This window comes from Panulirus ornatus, chromosome 50, assembly GCF_036320965.1.
Source record: "Panulirus ornatus isolate Po-2019 chromosome 50, ASM3632096v1, whole genome shotgun sequence".
Classification (NCBI taxonomy): domain Eukaryota; kingdom Metazoa; phylum Arthropoda; class Malacostraca; order Decapoda; family Palinuridae; genus Panulirus; species Panulirus ornatus.
Window position 1 is genome coordinate 4,159,516 of NC_092273.1, and position 23,962 is coordinate 4,183,477.

Below are 23,962 nucleotides of genomic sequence, written 5' to 3' on the forward strand. Positions count from 1 at the left end.
ATTTATGGATCTGGAGAGGGCATATGATAGAGTTGATAGAGATGCTCTGTGGAAGGTATTAAGAATATATGGTGTGGGAGGAAAGTTGTTAGAAGCAGTGAAAAGTTTTTATCGAGGATGTAAGGCATGTGTACGTGTAGGAAGAGAGGAAAGTGATTGGTTCTCAGTGAATGTAGGTTTGCGGCAGGGGTGTGTGATGTCTCCATGGTTGTTTAATTTGTTTATGGATGGGGTTGTTAGGGAGGTAAATGCAAGAGTTTTGGAAAGAGGGGCAAGTATGAAGTCTGTTGGGGATGAGAGAGCTTGGGAAGTGAGTCAGTTGTTGTTCGCTGATGATACAGCGCTGGTGGCTGATTCATGTGAGAAACTGCAGAAGCTGGTGACTGAGTTTGGAAAAGTGTGTGGAAGAAGAAAGTTAAGAGTAAATGTGAATAAGAGCAAGGTTATTAGGTACAGTAGGGTTGAGGGTCAAGTCAATTGGGAGGTGAGTTTGAATGGAGAAAAACTGGAGGAAGTGAAGTGTTTTAGATATCTGGGAGTGGATCTGGCAGCGGATGGAACCATGGAAGCGGAAGTGGATCATAGGGTGGGGAGGGGGCGAAAATCCTGGGGGCCTTGAAGAATGTGTGGAAGTCGAGAACATTATCTCGGAAAGCAAAAATGGGTATGTTTGAAGGAATAGTGGTTCCAACAATGTTGTATGGTTGCGAGGCGTGGGCTATGGATAGAGTTGTGCGCAGGAGGATGGATGTGCTGGAAATGAGATGTTTGAGGACAATGTGTGGTGTGAGGTGGTTTGATCGAGTGAGTAACGTAAGGGTAAGAGAGATGTGTGGAAATAAAAAGAGCGTGGTTGAGAGAGCAGAAGAGGGTGTTTTGAAGTGGTTTGGGCACATGTAGAGGATGAGTGAGGAAAGATTGACCAAGAGGATATATGTGTCGGAGGTGGAGGGAACAAGGAGAAGAGGGAGACCAAATTGGAGGTGGAAAGATGGAGTGAAAAAGATTTTGTGTGATCGGGGCCTGAGCATGCAGGAGGGTGAAAGGAGGGCAAGGAATAGAGTGAATTGGAGCGATGTGGTATACCGGGGTTGACGTGCTGTCAGTGGATTGAAGCAGGGCATGTGAAGCGTCTGGGGTAAACCATGGAAAGCTGTGTAGGTATGTATATTTGCGTGTGTGGACGTATGTATATACATGTGTATGGGGGGGGGGGGGGGTTGGGCCATTTCTTTCGTCTGTTTCCTTGCGCTACCTCGCAAACGCGGGAGACAGCGACAAAGTATAATAAAAAAAATAAAAAAATATAGCACAAATAAACAAGCACATATAATCACACTACTTACATGCTTTCCTTTGCACTTTACTTAAGGTCATGTATTTCTTACTAAACATAACTGTCAGTGTTAATGCTAGCCAAGGAGACTATTAATGAAATCATCTGTCCAGCATAAAATGCAGTTACAAATTAGTGGCTTATACAATGAATATATCACTACAGTAATTGTACTTATAAAAAAACACACATATAATAATTGTGAGATAAATCATAAAAATCTATGCGCAACTTACTGTGCTGCAACAAGATCTCTAGCAGGAACCCATGGCTGGTCAACTACATGAAGGTCACATATTTTGGTGTCCTCAGTAGGATCTTGAGTACAAAATGTCCTGTTGACATCTACACCAGTCAAGGTCTTCCTACAGTCTGATTCTGCCAGCTCAAGTGTAAGATAGTACTTGACACCATTTACTACCTACAAGCAATCATCACAATTTTACTACAGTGAAAATACATAAAAAGTATGTTCCAATACAACAGAAATTTTTTCAATGCTTCCTCAGAGTCTATACAGGGTGAGCTGAAGGCTGGGCTATAAAGCTGTTTTCTCAACATATTTAGTTTGGTACACAACCTATATGGTTCCTAAAAATAGACCAGTGGCACTAAACACCACAATAAATGATGAGTCACTAGTAACTAGATATAAAAAAATAGCTGGTTACCTATCATATTATCAAAGCTAGCAATATGATACCAGCACTTTACTTCAGGCAATTCTGTCTTCCAATCACTAAAATACAATTGCCCAGAATAAGCAAACCAACCAGGTCGGTGGAGCAGAAATCCATAACCTCACATCATTTTGTCTAGGCTCAGGAGTGTTTTTCAGTATCAAGAACTGATTTTCTAAGCCTGATTGGTAAGCCGAAAATACTGCCCATAATTAAATGGAATATCAATCAACACAAAGGGTGAATGCCATTTAATCATATCATGCCTAACTTTATGCCTAAGCACTAAAATTATTATGGCATTCATCATGAAGCTTACAGAGATATTTTTAAAAACTACATAGAAAACTTTATGTGCAGAGACCTACCTTACAGCAAATTTCATTAACTCACTCTGAATGATTGAAGTGATACACAGGACATATAATGAATGTACCAAATAAATATACTAGAATAATGAATTAAAAGGTGCATGAGTGTTTGCAGAAGTTGCTGAGTGCATGAGAGTGGGAATCAACATATTACAAAGTTCAAGTTTAAAGAGCATCTCTGCTGACCTGGGTCTGGGCCTTGATGAGCCGAAGAACGAGGTGAAGTTCATCTTCATCAGCAGTTCTGTCATATTCTTTCAAAGCATAGTCTGCAATTTCCAGGATGATGGGGTCATTGAGTGGGGCTGGCTGTGGACAACCCAGACAGGAAGCATGCACAGGAACTACAAGTTCCTCTTCTACACTTCGCTAAAACATAATAAGTTTTGTAAATTTTTGCTCATCCTTAATGCTAGTTACATCCACAACACTTCCTTTCTTTGGTATCAAAATCTCCTTAAGTCTGTTATTTCATATAGATATATAATTTTTCTAGAAAATCTGAACAACACAACAATAGTTACATAATACTTCCAGGTGAACAATACAAAATCATTCTACTGTCAAGCCATTATGACATGTTTGTACAGGAAACATGGGTTCTTTGGTATATTTTCTAAACATCTCATGATTACAAAATAGCTTCATCTAATATTCACATTCTCTTAAAAGAATAAGCCATCATCCCATTTCTCCATCCAGACCCTGCATTCTCCTACACCTGGAACCTCATACATGCCATCGTCATATTCACTCCAGTATTTTAAGTATGCAATTTTGATAAAACAAAAACCTACATAGCTTATTTAAAACCATAAACTGGTGACATTAAGATATAAATTGGTGAAATGATCCCTAATAGATTTCACATTCATGCCATGAGCCATATTACTTAATGCACATCAGGAGCATCACTAAACCAAATGTAGAGAATTAGATGTGCCACTGAATTAGAGTTAAAATCTCCATGTCAGATACATACATGTCCTTCACAAATATTCAAGTATGGGCCTAGAAACCATACATATTTACCATACATACTCATAAGAACCTATATACATACCAAAACATATTCTCTACTGCATTAATTCCCAAACCGTTTTCTAACAATTTTCAAGTGTCTGCATTCCTTCCTGCATGCTTCCATGCCAAAATCACATTTTGTGTCAAACACAAGCATAAGCAGAGCCACATAAACACCCTAATGTATTCCAATAACAAATTTTTTTGCATATATTCAGTCATCTGTTCTGGATGATACCTCACTCATGCAGGAAATAGCAAGCAAATTTGAGAAGAAAATATATAGTCTGGTAACTATATCTCTCACCTTAGTGAGGTTGTGTTTGGGACACATTAACAAAAGCCTCATTTGCAAACAGCTATTCTCTGGCTGACATGTATATTTTACCAAAACCAGAGCCTTCAATTCATGGGTACACCCTACATTAATCCATAATTAACCTACATCACTTCAAAGGCCCTGGTTTGGCCAAAACAGAAAGCACATTGCCCACCTGTCATACCTCATCAATCCAATTCAATCCCATGCATGTTTCTCACCCTCATGAAGGCTCAGGCCCTGGGACTTCAAAACTTACTTTAGTCAATACTTTCATCTCCTTGGTCTCCCCCTCCCCTTTCTCCATCTACCTCTGACACATTGGTCTTTCTTCATGTGTCTTTTTCATGTCAGAACCAATTAAACAAACCTTAGCAAGCTCCCTAAATCAACTTGTTCACTTCCCATCCCCATACCACACCTAGCTTACCATAAACCTTCATTCTAAGACCCTTGTATTTACCTCTCTCACCAATCCATCCATCAATAGATTAAACAACCATGCAGGTATACCTGACATAGACCCTATTCTAATGGGAACTACTTACTTTCCTTCCTTCTTACTTGCACACATGCCTTATTTTCAGGTAAAAACCTCTCAATGTATTTTAGACTTTCCATGTGCCTCATAATTCACAGCACCTTCTAAAGGATTTCTCTGTCTACCAAACAGATGCTGTCTCCAAGTTCATAAATGCTACATGCAATTCACTCACTTTCTCTATGGTAAATTATACATAATGGGTAGAAAGTGAATGTGTACAAATGAGGGCATCAATAGTCTGTTCCTGACACTACCTTGCTATGGTACAAAAAGCAAGGGTGTATAAAAAAAATTTCTATCATTCAAACAGTACCATTATTGCTGCTATCATTAATGTAACAAAAAGTAGGCCATACAACTTCTCACACTGCATCACAACTAATGCTTATAACATTCTCATAAAATATAATCAGAAATCTACCATATATTCCCTTTCATTTCTTTTACAAGAGCATAATGTATCCAAAAACTGAAAAGCATTCTTAATACCATATACACACCTTTCTTTGGCAGTGGATATCATCATCATCCTCTAGAATGGGCACTACCTCAAGACCAGAGATCTGGTTGGGGTTATGAATAACAATAACTGAGCAAATATAGTGATCACGATGGACATCCTTCGGACATATTCGTGGGTCAGTCTTCTCATTTGGTGATTTAAGGCAAAGGTTGAAGCCATACTCCACATTTACTTGCACTTTGGTTGTATTTGTCAGCGAGTCAAACTGAAAAAGAATGGGAAAGTCTCTCATCTTTAGCACAAAGAAAATATCAACACAATCAAAATTAAAGCTAAATGCATCATAAATCTACTGGGTACTTGTATACAATCTGGCTATTATCATTTTACAATCCCAGGATCTCTTTGATGGGGCTTGTGCAGCTCCTTTGGAGCAAGAATGTCCTCAAAGAGACTAACCATTTGCAGGTGGCATCTAGCAGCAATCAAAATGGATGTATAAGTATGTTACTGCTGACTCACAGAGAACTCTCTGCTTTCTGGAGAGAAAATATTATCATTATAGAAAGCTACAAGAGATCAAATGTACACAAAGAAGAAGAAACAACTCACCTTAATATTGTTTATATCATAAGATATCAGCTCCCCTCTGAACTTGGACTCTGAACCATGATCAATGTAATTAAATGCTTCAATACTCAGCTGCTGTTCATTAATCCCTTCAGGAAGAACATCAAGGGACACTTCAGATGGTGAAGGCACTGGGTGGCTAAATACTCCCCAGCTGTCAAAGTCATTATCATCCTCTGTTTCAGCACATCTGCAGATGGAAAAATGAAAGTTCCCTAAGTTAAATATAAAACCACTACGCTGGAATTATCTAAGTACAAAAGAATAAATCATCTGAAAGAGAAATATGTTGTGTTCCAAATATGATGCTTCCCAATACATGAAGTTTTATTGGCAAGTTTGTTATAACCTCTCCACCACAGCGTTTACATTCTCCTAGAAGTCTCATGCACATACAATTAATACCAAAACCATCTTGAAAAAAATTACTGCATTTCTGCATAGTGTGTATCCATCACTTTTGCTGAAAGCATAAAATCCCAAGCCTGTGTCATGCATTTCATGACAATGTGAGAATATTTCCATGATATCTTTCAGAATCCTAACAAGTTTAGAAAGCAAACAGGAATATTCACCAGGTAACAACAAAACAGCTGAAATAGAGATCTAAAAAAGTGGTTGAATACACTCCTGCCTGTGGAAAGTCTCACCTGGATTTATCATCAATGATCTTAGAAGTGTTCAGCCATGGCCTCTCCCAGACAACAATTTCACAAATGTATGTATCCTCTGTTGTATCGAAACCACATACATGGAGGTCTGGGGTTCCAACGGGGCAACTCGTCTCCCCAACTCTCAGAGTTAGGTATACAAGTTGGCCAGCGACAACCTGGAAAAAAAAATTCAGAATAAGAAGCCAGAGACAAACTGATCTCTGGGAGTGGACTTAGCTGGAAATAGAACCATGGAAGCGGAAGTGAGTCACAGGGTGGGGAGGGGGTGAAGGTTCTGGCAGTGATGAAGAATTTGTGGAAGTAGAGAATGTTATCTTGGAGAGCAAAAATGGGTATGTTTGAAGGAATAGTAGTCCTAACAATTTTATATGGTTGCAAGGCATGGGTTATAGATAAGGTTGTATAGAGGAGGGTGGATGTGTTGGAAATTAAATGTTTAAGGCCAATATGTGGTGTAAGGTGGTTTGATAGAGTAAGTAATGAAAGGGTAAGAGATTTGTGTGGAAATAAAAAGAGTGAGGTAGAGAGAGCAGGAGAGGGTGTGTTGAAGTGGTATGGACATAGGGAGAGAATGAGAGAGGAAAGATTGACAAAGAGGATATATGTATCAAGGTGGAGGGAACAAGGAGAAGCGGGAGACCAAATTGGAGGTGGGAGGATGGAGTGAAAAAGATTCTGAGTGATTGGGGTCTGAACATAAGGAGGGTGAAAGGCGTGCAAGGAATAGAGTGAATTGGAACGATGTGGTATACCGGGGTCGACATGCTGTTGATGGATTGAACCAGGGCACATGAAACGTCTGGGGTAAACCATGGAAAGGTCTGTGGGACCTAGATGTGGATAGGGAGCTGTGGTTTCAGTGCATTACACATGACAGCTAGAGACTGAGTGTGAACAAATGTGGCCTTTTCTGACTGTTTTTCTGGCGCTACCTTGCTGAAGCAAGGGGTAGTAATGCTGTTTCCTGTGGGGCAGGGTAGCACCAGGAATGGATGAAGAAAAGCAAGTATGGATATGTACATGTGTATGTATGTACATGTCTGTGTATGTTTATATATATGTCAGCTTAACAGCTGGCAGGGTCATATGTCAGTCCTCCAGACCACAGACCATACTTTATGGATTCAAGGTTGTCAAACTCAACATACACAACTACAAAAGTAAAGTCAATAAAGCAAAATACAATCACCAATGAGAAACTACTATGTATATGAATACTAGCATGAAACAAAAAATATTTCCTGAACCAGTAAGAAAGGTCAAAAGCTACACACAGCAAATGTCAAGTGGGAAGGAATGACCATAAGAAACAGAGGAAGGTCATATCTGTACTGGCAAGTAAAGAGCAAGGGCAGATTGCAGAACCCAAAATGACTGCAGTAAAAACAGGCTTGATAAACTGCTTGATATCTTACTGATAGAAGTATACAAGCCCTAACTGAAGCAGAACCCATCTGACTGCTGCCATTTGCATATCAATGGCATTGCCCTGTCTCTTCAACTTAAGTATATACATGTATATACATACACATCTACACATACCTATACATTTCAATGTATACATATATAGACATACACATATATACACATGTACATAATTCATACTTGCTGCTTTCATTCATTCCTGTCGCCACCCCACATGAAATGACAACCCCCTCCCCCCGCATGCGAGTGAGGTAGTGCTAGGAAAGGACAACAAAGGCCACATTCGTTTACACTCAGTCTCTAGCTGTCATGTATAATGCACTGAAACCACAGCTCCCTTTCCACATCCAGGCCCAACACAACTTTCCATGGTTTACCCCAGATGCTTCACATGCCCTGGTTCAGTCCATTGACAGCATGTCCACCCCGGTATACCACATCGTTCCAATTCACTCTATTCCTTGCACGCCTTTCACCCTCCAGCATGTTCAGGCCCCGATCACTCAAAATCTTTTTCACTCCATCTTTCCACCTCCAATTTGGTCTCCCACTTCTCCTCATTCCCTCCACCTCTGACACACATATCCTCTTTGTCAATCTTTCCTCACTCATTCTCTCCATGTGACCAAACCATTTCAAAACACCCTCTTCTGCTCTCTCAACCGCACTCTTTATTACCACACATCTCTCTTACCCTTTCATTAATTAGTCGGTCAAACCACCTCACACCACATATTTCCTCACACATCTCATTTCCAACACATCCACCCTTCTCCGCACAACTATCTATAGCCCACGCCTCGCAACCATATAACATTGTTGGAACCACCATTCCTTCAAACATACCCATTTTTGCTTTCCGAGATAATGTTCTCGCCTTTCACACATTTTTCAACGCTCCCAGAACTTTCACCCCTTCCTCCACCCTGTGACTCACTTCCGCTTCCATGGTTCCATCCACTGCCAAATCCACTCCCAGATATCTAAAACACTTCACTTCCTCCAGTTTTTCTCCATTCAAACTTACCTCCCAACTGACTTATCCCTCAACCCTACTGTACCTAATAACCTTGCACTTATTCACATTTACTCACAGCTTTCTTCTTTCAGACACTTTACCAAACTCAGTCACCCATATACATTTCAACGCATACATACATATACATACACAGACATAGACATATATACACTTGCACATTGTACATATTCACACTTGCTGCCCTCATCCATTCCTGTTGCCACCCTGCCACACATGAAATAGCATTCCCCCCTCTAGAGAGGTAGCGCCAGGAAAAGACAAAAAAGGCCACATTTGTACACACTCAGTCTCTAGCTGTTATGTGTAATGCACTGAAACCACAGAACCCTTTCCACATCCAGGCCCCACAGACCTTTCCATGGTTTACCCCAGACACTTCACAAGCCCTGGTTCAATCCATTAACAGCACGGCGACCCCGGTAAACCACATTATTCCAATTCACCCTTTTCCTTGCATGCCTTTCACCCTACTGTATGTTCAGGCCCCAACTGCTCAAAATCAAAAGTTAAGAGTAAATGTGAATAAGAGCAAGGTTATTAGGTACAGTAGGGTTGAGGGTCAAGTCAATTGGGAGGTGAGTTTGAATGGAGAAAAACTGGAGGAAGTGAAGTGTTTTAGATATCTGGGAGTGGATCTGGCAGCGGATGGAACCATGGAAGCGGAAGTGGATCATAGGGTGGGGGAGGGGGTGAAAATTCTGGGGGCCTTGAAGAATGTGTGGAAGTCGAGAACATTATCTCGGAAAGCAAAAATGGGTATGTTTGAAGGAATAGTGGTTCCAACAATGTTGTATGGTTGCGAGGCGTGGGCCATGGATAGAGTTGTGCGCAGGAGGATGGATGTGCTGGAAATGAGATGTTTGAGGACAATGTGTGGTGTGAGGTGGTTTGATCGAGTGAGTAACGTAAGGGTAAGAGAGATGTGTGGAAATAAAAAGAGCGTGGTTGAGAGAGCAGAAGAGGGTGTTTTGAAGTGGTTTGGTCACATGGAGAGAATGAGTAAGGAAAGATTGACCAAGAGGATATATGTGTCGGAGGTGGAGGGAACGAGGAGAAGAGGGAGACCAAATTGGAGGTGGAAAGATGGAGTGAAAAAGATTTTGTGTGATCGGGGCCTGAACATGCAGGAGGGTGAAAGGAGGGCAAAGAACTCTATCCATAGCCCACGCCTCGCAACCAGGTACCCGTTTTATTGACCAACTACTAGGAGTGGATGAACAGCTGGATTGACTATAGACCGACTGTCATAACCAGGATCCAAACCTATTAGCTCAACCCTGTGTGGCCCATGAATGGATCACAGTCATTCTATGCTAGAGACCCATCTACCAACCAGCCTCTAAAGAAGAGGATGAACAGCTGGGTTGGCTGTGAATCAGCTGCCCTGTCTTGGATTTGAATCCATCCATTTGATTAATGGGCTGTAACACTAATCACTGCACTAAAGAGTCTGTGCATGCGAGTTAATTATTACGCAGCAATGCCTTTCACTGCCTCACATTGGGTATCACATAGAAACTGCAATCAGTATCACTAAATCATTCATGCGGCAGTCAAACATTGTAACTAGCAGGCCACTGGCGTCAGGTATATGGGGCACATTGTTCTGTCGTGTTTTATCAGTCTTGCATATACTTCATATTCATATTGAAATGAACAGATTGGTAAAGTAGTGTAGCTATCACAATCTTCTTTTAAAAATATATAAGTTTCATTACAATTTTCAAAACTCTGCAAAAAGGGTGGGCAGAGCCAAGAATATTTTGGCCTCAAGCTCCCAAATCATTAATAGGCTACCAACTGAAGTAAAACTGTTGCCTTGTTTATACATTAAAGGTAAGGTCATTAGACATTGTTACCCTGAATCTAAATAAAAGCCTTGAATAAAATATATAAATAACCCCTTGTAAAAAGTAGACGATGATAAGGGGGCAGGAGCAATAAAAGGTCAAAGGCTCTTTAATCAGCAAGCATTGAAATGAAAGAAAAAAAAAAAGTGTGCTGGATACAATATAAAAATTGCTGTGTGTGCACTGGATACAATATAAAAATTGCAATGTGTATCCTATGCTTCAGTATCAATAAAACCTTCCAAGTAGAAAGGCTAAAATGTTCATTTCTAATGGGATTATCAGAAATTTTCAGCATGAGAGCCAACATAGCAAGAATAATTCACATGAGATGAAAAGTCATAAAACATAAATGATATAAAAGGAACTTACAGTGGAATCATAACAGAAAATTATCATGAAAACATATATCAGCAAGGTAAATACGAGATATGAGGAAGGAAAATAATGCTATAAGTAAAACACTGGCACCCTTGAAATTGAGATATTTCATTCATGGGTAGTAACAGGTAAGAAAGATATGCCTGCTGAAGTGGAATCAAGACATACATGATACAGTACAAAATTACTGACTACAGAGAATATTTTATCAAATATGACTTAATGTGCCGTGAGTAATGAAACAAAGTAATGTCATCAAATATGACATTTTCAATTTACTGAGTAATGAAATTGACTAATGTACATGACATATGAACTCATGTAAGAATAATGTAACTTCACAGTCAGGGCTATGTCAAAGATAAGTGAAATTAATATTTCTACTCTGAGAAAGTGAAGTCTGCAATATGCATAAAGGGCTTTAACGTGCATACATGCTCTTGGACTTGATGTGATGAAAGATCTCAAATATCATCGAAGTCCAACGTGACAGCCCAACCTAAAGTCCTACGTTTCAAAAACAGTCACATACCCCCTTTCCTCCACAATCTAAGTATCATCCTACAGAAATATCTAGTAAGGAATAATTCCCGAATTATACCAAAAAGTCAAAACGAAAACCTGAGCCTATAAAATGACAGAAAGCTCAATCATTGTCATATCGTGAAAACAAACATTTATGGTACAACTACAGAAACATTTCATAGAAAACTGGACATATAGCTGAGCTAGGTGCCTGATGAACTACAGACTGAGAATTCTGTAAAGATACGAGGCGGAGGATGGATAGAAGCAATATCATTCATTTAGCAAGACGAGTGGTGAGAAGCACGCTTTTCAGGAAAATCTTACCTTACGTGCCCGTTGATAGGCAGGTAGGTACTCCCCCATCACTTCCTCATGCCGTGGACCCATTACCCATAATATCAAGGACCAAGTTCACCCAATCATGAAAGTGAATCCATGGTCAACCACTTACCCACCCTCGCTCAATACCGTACTCCCCTTGTGATGCAATCTACCTCTGCTGTTTCAAATAGCAATGCACTTTGGCATAATCGCTAAACACTTCTGAGTAACTCAAGCACATACCTTCTAAGACAATTTAAGACATTGCATCACATTACCTGCTGTGAAAGGAAGAGATGGAAAAAAGAAATACAAAGGTCAATGCCGCAATGCTGTTTATGCCAAACTCGTTTCGGTATTACTCTGCGTATTTTTCTACATGAGCTTCATTAATATATATATATATATATATATATATATATATATATATATATATATATATATATATATATATATTCCATGTACATCAAATGCCGTGGAGTACATCTCGTAAAGATGAATACAAAAATATCTTTGAGTAATACTTATGGTGCAAAACCCTTCCCTATTACCTTCTTAGTTCCTTGTTATTCCGTTATATTATTCCTTTCCCAAGACCTACATACACTCATCTCATTTCTGCTCTGCTGTCCCTAATGCTGTCAAAAGCAAATCCCCGTCATTATCCATTAACCCCTTTGTTGTCAACCACTTGCCCCCTTTCCTTAATGAACGCTACTTAACTTTTCTTTCAGCCACCTCCACACAATGCCTGACCCACTGCCTTCACTAGCCCATTGCTGTAATATCCTGTTCATGACGCACACATTTCCCTATAAGCTTTACCTCCATCCCTGCCATACTCTTCACCCATTAATTATCTCTTGGCTTCTTATGGCGTAGTGGTAAACTTTGCTTGACCGAGGCGCATTCAATGACCGCCCAAAATCGAAAAAATACGTCGGAATCCTGGATGAGGCAGTAGGTCCAAAGTCAACCCACCTGATCATCCTCATCTACGGGTTGGTCGATAAAATGGGTACCTGGCTTAGGCTAGGGAATATATATATATATATATATATATATATATATATATATATATATATATATATATATATATATATATATATATATGTATATATATATATATATATATATATATATATATAAATATATATATATTTTTTTTTTTTTTTGCTTTGTCGCTGTCTCCCGCGTTTGCGAGGTAGCGCAAGGAAACAGACGAAAGAAATGGCCCAACCCACCCCCATACACATGTATATACATACGTCCACACATGCAAATATACATACCTACACAGCTTTCCATGGTTTACCCCAGACGCTTCACATGCCTTGATTCAATCCACTGACAGCACGTCAACCCCGGTATACCACATCGATCCAATTCACTCTATTCCTTGCCCTCCTTTCACCCTCCTGCATGTTCAGGCCCCGATCACACAAAATCTTTTTCACTCCATCTTTCCAACTCCAATTTGGTCTCCCTCTTCTCCTCGTTCCCTCCACCTCCGACACATATATCCTCTTGGTCAATCTTTCCTCACTCATTCTCTCCATGTGACCAAACCATTTCAAAACACCCTCTTCTGCTCTTTTTATTTCCACACATCTCTCTTACCCTTACGTTACTTACTCGATCAAACCACCTCACACCACACGTTGTCCTCAAACATCTCATTTCCAGCACATCCATCCTCCTGCGCACAACTCTATCCATAGTCCACGCCTCGCAACCATACAACATTGTTGGAACCACTATTCCTTCAAACATACCCATTTTTGCTTTCCGAGATAATGTTCTCGACTTCCACACATTCTTCAAGGCCCCCAGAATTTTTGCCCCCTCCCCCACCCTATGATCCACTTCCGCTTCCATGTTTCCATCCGCTGCCAGATCCACTCCCAGATATCTAAAACACTTCACTTCCTCCAGTTTTTCTCCATTCAAACTCACCTCCCAATTGACTTGACCCTCAACCCTACTGTACCTAATAACCTTGATCTTATTCACATTTACTCTTAACTTTCTTCTTTCACACACTTTACCAAACTCAGTCACCAGCTTCTGCAGTTTCTCACATGAATCAGCCACCAGCGCTGTATCATCAGCGAACAACAACTGACTCACTTCCCAAGCTCTCTCATCCCCAACAGACTTCATCCTTGCCCCTCTTTCCAAAACTCTTGCATTCACCTCCCTAACAACCCCATCCATAAACAAATTAAACAACCATGGAGACATCACACACCCCTGCCGCAAACCTACATTCACTGAGAACCAATCAATATATATATATATATATATATATATATATATATATATATATATATATATATATATATATATATAATCTTTTCTTTTTTTTCATACTATTCGCCATTTCCCGCATTAGCGAGGTAGCGTTAAGAACAGAGGACTGGGCCTTAGAGGGAATATCCTCACCTGGCCCCCTTCTCTGTTCCTTCTTTTGGAAAATTAAAAAAAAAACGAGAGGGGGAGGATTTCCAGCCACCCGCTCCCTCCCCTTTTAGTCGCCTTCTACGACACGCAGGGAATACGTGGGAAGTATTCTTTCTCCCCTATCCCCAGGGAAATATATATATATATATATATATATATATATATATATATATATATATATATATATATATATATATATCACTAGTGAGACTGCCTAGATTTGGGCATTCAATTGCCCGTGCTAAGATAAAAAAAAAAAAAATCGCAATTTACTACCAGCGAGCAAAAGCACTGTATTCCCAAACATTCGACGCATATCAACACAGATCTAACCCAATTTAGGGTGAAACAAGGACTGCTTTAAGTGTATCTAGTTATTACTTGGTTGATGTAAGGCCACTGAAAAAACAACCTAAGTCTTAAATCATGATCTGGATAAAATGGACTGATTAACTTTGAAATGTATTTATCGACAGTGTATGAACGTATCCATGTACAGTTAAGTTCGGCATTCCCCACCTACTTCCTATTCGTTTACCCCCAGCGCATGACAATGTGACCCTTGGGTATGACGGCCTGGCATTTTCAAAGGACCTTTAAGGGTCAAGCCAAAAGAATTATACTGAACGGTATGGCCTATTTTTTTTATTTTGTAACGGGTAAGTTTTCGAGGTGGAAGGATGGAGTGAAAAAGATTTTGAGCGATCGGGACCTGAACATGCAGGAGCGTGAAAAGCGTGCAAGGAATAGAGTGAACTGGAGCGATGTGGTTACCGGGGACGACGTCCTCTCAATCGACTGAATTAGGGCATGTGAAGCGTTTGGGGTAAACCATGGAAAGTTTTGTGGGGCCTGGATGTGGAAAGGGAGCTGTGGTTTCGGGGCATTATACATGACAGCTAGAGACTGTGTGAACGAATGAGCTATTTCATGTGTGGCGGGGTGGCGACGAGAATGGATGACGGAAGCAAGTATGAATAGACGTCCTAGCTTCGTTTCTTCGATGTATATCAACTGACTTATATTTCTCTCTTGTGTCTCCCCTGATGATGTGATTATTACACGAAAGTGCACTTGGGAACTTATCGTGTTTCATTTTCCCTGTGGGCTCATAGGAATATATATATATATATATATATATATATATATATATATATATATATATATATATATATATATATATATATATATATATATATATCACTCGATAATATAGCGGCCACTTTTTGGTATAACTTTACTCATGTAATGATGCCTAAGTTGATTCAGGAGAACTTTGAAGTTTCTTAATAAATTCACTTAATTCCCAAAGGAATACAATTAGCACTTGTAATAAAATATATGAAGTACTTTACACATAAAGTCTTACGTATGAAAAGATCTTACAACCTCTTCAGTAGGAACATATCTGTACCTGTAAATATAAAATGGATTCAACCACCAGCTGTCACCTCATGTAAAGTCATGAATCCACAACCGTGCACGTATAAACAAATCACACCTCACTGATCGAGCCAGTATTATAGTATATTATACTTCAGTGTGTATCACAACTCTGCTGTCCACCCACACGGACTATCGTTTTGGTGAGGCGAGTTGCGTGATGCTATGTTCTTTTGACAACGATTACCAGCAGAACCAAGGCCAAGATACTACAAAATTTCGCTGAGCTATAAGCCCTCTAGCCCGATGTCCTGGCCAGATCTATTTACACTTTGTATATTTCCGTATCTCTTCTACCTAAGAATCCGGATAAATAGTTTGTGCTATTATCACACGACAAAACCAATTATAATTAACCGGTTGGGCATGTTTCACTGATGCTGCACATTCCTACGTATTAAGATGCTAATATTACACCACCATGCAAATGAAGTTTTCATGTTGCTGGAACAATAATGCATTTTCCAAAACGCTCAAACTGTAATTCTACATAATCATCTTGTTTCAATTACCCCTATAAATCTATATTACTTCATTCCCATTACAATATACAACTTAATGGGAGTGCCACTTCAACACTGATTTCGCTACTGGTAAGTATATCCTAGGCAAACCAACTTCAACCCCACAGACATTACGTACACTCAATTTCATTACGGTAGCACCCTTCATATTCCGTATTTCCTAAAAGACCATTAAATTCACCCATTACCTCAAACAAGATCTGTTCCTGTAAAATTTTACCTGCCGTTCTTGGCGAAATTCGCCTCAAGATAATTTTTTTTTTCATTCTAGACCTCAAACTCGTTTTTCTATACACTAAGTACCGTTTGATCATCAAGCCCTTGTCTGTCTGGGTGAAAAAATAAACATTTATCACTTTCCGAACCTTTCACATCCCCCCCCCCCAACCTCTGCCAAATATGGCGTAATACTGATATGGCAACATATTTCACAAAAACTACATAATTGTTAAACTGTGAAAAAATAACGAGTGGTAGGTCACCTACGGAGGTTCTTACATATTCTAGCTGTCAATAATAAAGAAAGCGAAAAGCTGCTCTGGTCTCAAGTAGAGCAACACAAAAATAGTTATATACACCAGCTCTGCAAGAGACCTGAGTATTGACATTTATCTGGTAATGAAAATCAGACATATATACCGAGGTTATCAAGTGAGGCATTCGTATAAAACAAGGTCACAATGGTTGCCTCACACAGAAATACCTGCTTCCAAAGATAAGAGACCTAAATATACCTGCGCTTTGTAAGCGTTTAACAGTAATCATAAAAAAAAAAACTATTATTTTCTGCAGCTATTTGGCACTGACTTGAGAAACGAGTCAAGTGAACAACTCTGTTAACAGACCAACAACGACGCGATTTCAACCAAACACTTGGGAGAAAAATCTATCTCGCCATCAAACAGTGGCCTAACCAATCAGATTAAACCTGCGTACAACGCTTCAACAGTACTTTCAAAGTTTTTCAAAAAGTTCCACACCAAAACTTGTCACAGGCCACAAGACTTGGTACCAAGGACTTGCACTAAAACCCGCTCTTTCGAAGGCCGGATTTTCTGAAGACCGAGAAAGACAATGTCAAACGTATTCTGGGTCACCAAATAACATCAAAACTTTAAGCTTACCTTTTAACATACCATATACATTGCTCAAACATACAATTCAACCATACAATCCACTCGGGCTATTTGTCTTCCGTTACATCAAAGGTTCTTAACCTTTTGTTGCACATGGACCACTTTCGGTCGCCTACTTGATATGGAACACCCTCTCTTTATTTAGTTATAGGAACAGTTAAGAAAACTAAAACGTTCATTAATGTGCATGTAGTTATCAGTGTTATATATAGAACCCTGAACGACTTGATATTTTATTTGCAATGAAAATACTGACAAATCAGAGACAATAGTAGTGGTAATAATGATATGTATATATCGATGAAACAAAATGTATTTTTTGTTTTTTGGTTTTCAACATGTAAAAACTATGCAGTAATGGATGTTCAGTGGATTTTAATCCTGGCTTTTCCGTAGACCACCTGAAACTGGTCCATAGACCACAGATTTAAAGGCCATGTACATGTATAATTATCTATTTGTATTGTACAAAGAAGGTCTACACTCGTATGTGTAATTGCTGTATTTGTAATCACCTATAAATACAGGAAGGGTTTTACATTTGGGCGTCATCTGTTGAATGCTTTCTACAATCATACAACTTTTAAACTTGTATGCTGTCTGTATTTACTATTTCCTAATTCATTTCATTCCATGTACCCGTCAATCTTATAATCATTATCTTTAAACGTTTTCCGTTTAATTTCATGTTAGATCTTCTAGATGTTCTACTTCGTTTAAACTGTACATATTTCCACTCGTCTCTAACAATATAGAAACTTTCACTTAGCAACAATATGGTAGCGTGAACAGCTTTATGTAACTGGCATATGTAACAGGATCTCCTTAACAGTTGTCCCAAATTCTTAACAACCCTTCATTGTCCTGCCACATGCCAACACTCTTAAGCCCCTCCAAAACATAAATCAAGGAACACTTATGGAAAGAGGTAAACTAAATATTCCTTACAGAGATCACATAACAAGTACCCACTTCCATAAGACCCTTAACCTATGCAACTAGTCTTAAACAATTAGTAAAAGGAATAAAAGAAAGGGTGGAAAGGCAACACAACTTGGGGTCAAGGATCAACTTGATATTTTTCTTTTTTGTATATAAAAAGCTTCCATCCACCCTAGTGCTACTCTACACACGACACCATCATTATTCTGCCCCAACCCCTCCACCAACATAAACAGCATACAACTTCATACGGTACTCATTAACATCTCTCTCCCTCTCTCCATTTCTTATTCTCATCCTTAACAACTGTGACCACTCAAACTCCAAACCTTCATTCTTTAAACAGAAACTTTACAACAGAAACTGTTACTTTAAACATTTCATAAGAAGAATGCAATATGAGCACTACAAAAAAGTACTTGACACCAAATTGAGTAAGGTACAACAGGCAATCATATCACACATTCGTAAACAAACCTACTTGGTGAATTACTGTATTTTCTATCAAGTACATTACAGACTTTAACGAGGAAACGATGCACAAAACTTTAACTAAAAAATCTGCATTACTATAAGTGATATATATATATATATATATATATATATATATATATATATATATATATATATATATATATATATATATATATATATATATGGTGTCCTAGCGTCTTCCCCTCGACGTATATCAACTGACTGTTATATTTCTCTCTTGTGTCTCCCCTGATGATGTGATTATTACACGAAAGTGCACTTGGGAACTTACCGTGTTTCATTTTCCCCGTGGACTCATAGGAATATATATATATATATATATATATATATATATATATATATATATATATATATATATATATATATATATGACAGCTAGAGAGTGAGTGTGAACGAATGTGGCCTTTGTTGTCTTTCCCAGAGCTACCTCACGCGCGAGCGGGAGGAGGCGGGGTGCCATTTCATGCGTGGCGGGGTGGAGACGAGAATGGATGAAGGCAGCAAGTATGAATATGTACATGTGAATATATGTATATGTCTGTGCATGTATATGTATGTATACGTTGAAATGTATAGGTATGTATATGTGGGTGGCCATTCTTTCGTTTGTTTTCTTGCGCTACCTCGCTAACTCGGGAGACAGCGATAAAGTATGATAAATATACATACATACATACATACATACATACATACATACACACACACGCATATATATATATATATATATATATATATATATATATATATATAGAGAGAGAGAGAGAGAGAGAGAGAGAGAGAGAGAGAGAGAGAGAGAGAGAGAGATGCTCTGTGGAAGGTATCAAAAATATATGGTGTGGGAGGCAAGTTGCTAGAAGCAGTGAAAAGTTTTTATCGAGGATATAAGGCATGTGTACGAGTAGGAAAAGAGGAAAGTGATTGGTTCTCAGTGAATGTCTGTTTGCGGCAGGGGTGAGTTCTGTCTCCATGGTTGTTTAAGTTGTTTATGGATGGGGTTGTTAGGGAGGTGAATACAAGAGTTTTGGAGAGACGGGCAAGTATGCAGTCTGTTGTGGATGAGAGGGCTTGGGAAGCGAGTCAGTTGTTGTTAGGTGATGATATAGCGCTAGTGGCTGATTCGGGTGAGAAACTGCAGAAGCTGGTGACTGACTTTGGTAAAGTGTCTGAAAGAAGAAAGTTGAGAGTAAATGTGAATAAGAGTAAGGTTATTCGGTACAGTAGGGTTGAGGGACAAGTCAATTGGGAGGTAAGTTTGAATGGAGAAAAACTGGAGGAAGTGAAGTGTCTTAGATATCTGGAAGTGGATTTGGCAGCGGATGGAACCATGGAAGAGGAAGTGAGTCATAGGGTGGGGGAGGGGGTAAAAGTTCTGGGAGCATTGAAAAATGCGTAGAAGGCGAGAACATTATCTTGGAAAGCAAATATGGGTATGTTTGAAGGAATAGTGGTTCCAACAAAGTTATATGGTAGCAAGGCGTGGGCTATAGATAGAGTTGTGCGGAGGAAGGTGGATGTGTTGGAAATGAGATGTTTGAGGACACTATGTGGTGTGAGGTGGTTTCAGCAAGTAATGAAAGGGTAAGAGAGATGTGTGGTAATAAAAAGTGTGGTTGAGAGAGCAGAAGAGGGCGTTTTGAAATGGTTTGGTCACTCATCTCTCTTACCCTTTCATTACTTAATCAAACCACCTCACACGACATATGGATATGGATAGAGTTGTGTGCAGGAGGGTGGATGTGCTGGAAATGAGATGTTTGAGGACAATGTGTGGTGTGAGGTGGTTTGATCGAGTAAGTAATGTAAGGGTAAGAGAGATGTGTGGAAATAAAAAGAGCGTGGTTGAGAGAGCAGAAGAGAGTGTTTTGAAATGGTTTGGGCACATGGAGAGAATGCGTGAGGAAAGATTGACCAAGAGGATATATGTGTCGGAGGTGGAGGGAACGAGGAGAAGTGGGAGACCAAATTGGAGGTGGAAAGATGGAGTGAAAAAGATTTTGTGTGATCGGGGCCTGAACATGCAGGAGGGTGAAAGGAGGGCAAGAAATAGAGTGAACTGGATCGATGTGGTATACCGGGGTTGACGTGCTGTCAGTGGATTGAATCAGGGCATGTGAAGCATCTGGGGTAAACCATGGAAAGTTGTGTGGGGCCTGGATGTGGAAAGGGAGCTGTGGTTTCGGGCATTATTGCATGACAGCTAGAGACTGAGTGTGAACGAATGGGGCCTTTGTTGTCTTTTCCTAGTGCTACCTCGCACACATGAGGGGGGAGGGGGATGGTATTCCATGTGTGGCGAGGTGGCGGTGGGAATGAATAAAGGCAGACAGTGTGAATTGTGTGCATGGGTATATATGTATGTGTCTGTGTGTGTATATATATGTGTACATTGAGATGTATAGGTATGTATATTTGTGTGTGTGGACGTGTATGTATATACATTGTGTATGGGGGTGGGTTGGGCCATTTCTTTCGTCTGTTTCCTTGCGCTACCTCGCAAACGCCGGAGACAGCGACAAAGCAAAATAAAATAAATATATATATATATATATATATATATATATTACCTATTTTCTATCATACTTGATCACCATTTCCCACATCAGCAAGGGAGCACCAGGAAACAGACAAAGAACGTCCCATCCACTCATATACACACACATATATATATACATAAATGACCATACATGCATATATACATACTTATACATATCAACATATACATACACATACACAGACATATACATATGTACACATGTACATATTCATGCCTACTTTCCTTCATCCATACCTATCGCTACCCACAGGAAACAGCATCGCTACCCCCTGCTATGGTTAGGGGAGAAAGAATACTTCTCACGTATTCCCTGCATGTCATAGAGGGAGACTAAAAGGGGTGGGAGCACGGAGCTGGAAATCCTCCCCTCCAGTTTTTACTTTTCCAAAAGAAGGAACAGAGAAGGGAGGCTAGAATTTTTTCCTCTAAGGCTTAGTCCTCTGTTCTTGACATTACCTTGCTAATGAGGAAAATGACAAATATGTATGAAAAATTATATACACTAATTCAAATTCTTTAGGTGCATTACTATATTTCTTCAATACAGTTCTAACAAAACCATCCAGGTAGTTTACTAATCAAGTCACAGTATATAATATTCTGCAGGCCCCAATGAGGTCAGATAGCTGGACTTTAACTGTACACCCTCTTTATGATATTTACTATCATAGATGCACAGCCCATTTAGTTACACCACAGATGTAATAACTGGTTCCATTACTGACTGGTACAAACCTATGTGAAGCTGAACCATAGACACATAACCTATTCGATGATATTACAGATGCCTTCCAATTCGTAGTTAACAGTTCAAAAACATGCTTAACAGTGGGCCCCAAAGAGATTATATGACCACTGGACTACACGACCAGTGTTCTACCTCCCAGCTAATAGATCACCTACAAAAGAAGCAGTATTAGTTAATGCAGAAAATAACCTATGTTCTAAAATCTGTCAAAAAATCTAACATAACTGAACACATAACTTCGATAAATCTGCAATCAAAAAGTTACACAGGTCAGATAAAATTGTACATAAGCTGGAATGCCCTCTTGTTCATGCTGGAAGTGACTATCTGATATAAGCAAATAATACTCTAGAAAATATATCTTATGTAGAAACTAAATTCTTTTTCTAATTCCTGATTATACAAAAGTATGAACTTTGCCAACAACTTTCAGGAATATTTATTCTTAGATGAAATTTAAAATAACAATTAACACTACAATATAAAAGCAGCCAATGAAACTGAGAATTTTTGCGTAATTAGCATTGAACAACTGGTATGGGCAATATCTATCCTGAAAACTTTCACATTTATTACCACCGAGAATCAACTTTTTCCCCTCTATGTTAGAGGCTCCAGTCATGGACTAAAGTCCACTTCAAGGCAGGGCCTTATCTGAAATATGGAGGGGAAAAAGAAGGGACGAGGAAAAATATTTACGAATTTTGATGGAAGTGAAGAACCTGCCTTTTAAAATGTGCCAGGTCATAGGCACTTTCCTTATTTGTAATCAATGGAAGGCACTCATTAGAAAACCAGACATGAGTAGTTAACACACCTGTTTATGGGCAGTGACAATATTGCTGATCTTGACGGCTTTGTCGGCCCGGCTCTTGAGCTGGAGATTGCCCTGTACAACAGCCAACCTGACAACACGCTGCACATCAGCATCAAGTTCAGGGTCTAGTACTGACCGTAGCCCTCCAGGGATACCACCACCTACACTTGCTCGCTCATGTGGGGTTATACCTGCACCTGGCAGGGGTAGGGGCACACCACCAGATTGTTGCACACCACCAAGTAGAGGCACACCACCACCAGACTGTGGCACAGCACCTCCAGCAGCAGGAAGCGGCACACCTCCACCTGACTGTGGTACAACACCAGGCAGTGGCACACCAGTATTAAGATGGGTTAGAGGCACACCTGGGGAAGATTGTTGCACAGTGCCCCCAGCAGTGGGCAGTGGCACACCTCCAGCAGCAGGCAGTGGCACACCTCCACTAGACTGTTGCACAGTGCCCCCAGCAGCGGGCAGTGGCACACCACTGGATTGTCGCACAATTCCCCCAGCACCAGGACGAGGCAAAGGGACTCCTGAATCTTGACCTAAAGTCACCACCACGGTGTCTGAATCTCCGTGAGACACAGGACCAAAGTTTGCTGCTGGGTGAACATTTGGAGGGTGAGGTAAGGGCACTCCAGCACCACGTACAGGTGTCTGCCGGGAAGGAAAATTGGACAGTGGCACTCCAGCGTTCTGCTCCGTTTGCTGGGTAGGGAGGCCTGGAAGAGGCACTCCAGCATTCTGTTGTGCGCTGCTAAGGTCTGCAACACACACCCATACCACTACCACAAACTTCACACGCCACCACATATTTGTTCGAGCTCGAGTGGCGGTGCACTCGACACAGAAGACTGGAGAACACTGAATCAGACCGGGCCGCCGTGTCGCACTGAACCTCCACAAAGCCTTTACCGATCTGTTGTGGTCATCAGCTGACTCATGCCGCCCGCTGCCATAGTACGATGATTCTCTCATAACCTTTACTTTCCCAGCAAAGCATTTAGAAATTTCTGATACTACTGAACCATCAATACTTGTGTATCGTTCTGATAATAATAGTGATAATAATGAAATAATCAGATATGAATTTATTGGAAGAGACTTTACAATAATGCGAAATTGGGGTCTGCGTGTCGCAAGAGGCAGGACCTTGGACACACCTGAGAACGTGGAAGTGGCAGGATTGACCTATGACGTTTCGATAACAATTGTATACATTCTGCTCTAAGCAGAGTTTTCGTTCACTT

At 39.9% G+C, this 23,962-nt stretch overlaps 1 protein-coding gene across 5 annotated transcripts in view; it reads right to left on the reverse strand.

The window, feature by feature from the left end:
- The window catches only part of LOC139764511 (uncharacterized), a 50,229-nt gene extending 26,595 nt beyond the window's left edge, over window positions 1-23,634 (reverse strand). For 3 of the 5 annotated variants that reach the window (XM_071691143.1, XM_071691142.1, XM_071691141.1), the window contains exons 1-6: window positions 22,707-23,634; window positions 6,017-6,195; window positions 5,349-5,556; window positions 4,774-5,001; window positions 2,574-2,756; window positions 1,573-1,757 (exon numbers count right to left, since the gene is read on the reverse strand). In XM_071691143.1, the coding sequence (XP_071547244.1) occupies window positions 1,573-1,757; window positions 2,574-2,756; window positions 4,774-5,001; window positions 5,349-5,556; window positions 6,017-6,195; window positions 22,707-23,525 (1,802 nt within the window). In that variant the 5' untranslated portion in view covers window positions 23,526-23,634. Of the gene's footprint in view, window positions 1-1,572; window positions 1,758-2,573; window positions 2,757-4,773; window positions 5,002-5,348; window positions 5,557-6,016; window positions 6,196-11,587; window positions 11,666-22,706 lie in introns of those variants that run through there. The other 2 variants (XM_071691140.1, XM_071691144.1) reach the window with 2 other exon arrangements.
- Between the last annotated feature and the right edge of the window lie 328 nt (window positions 23,635-23,962).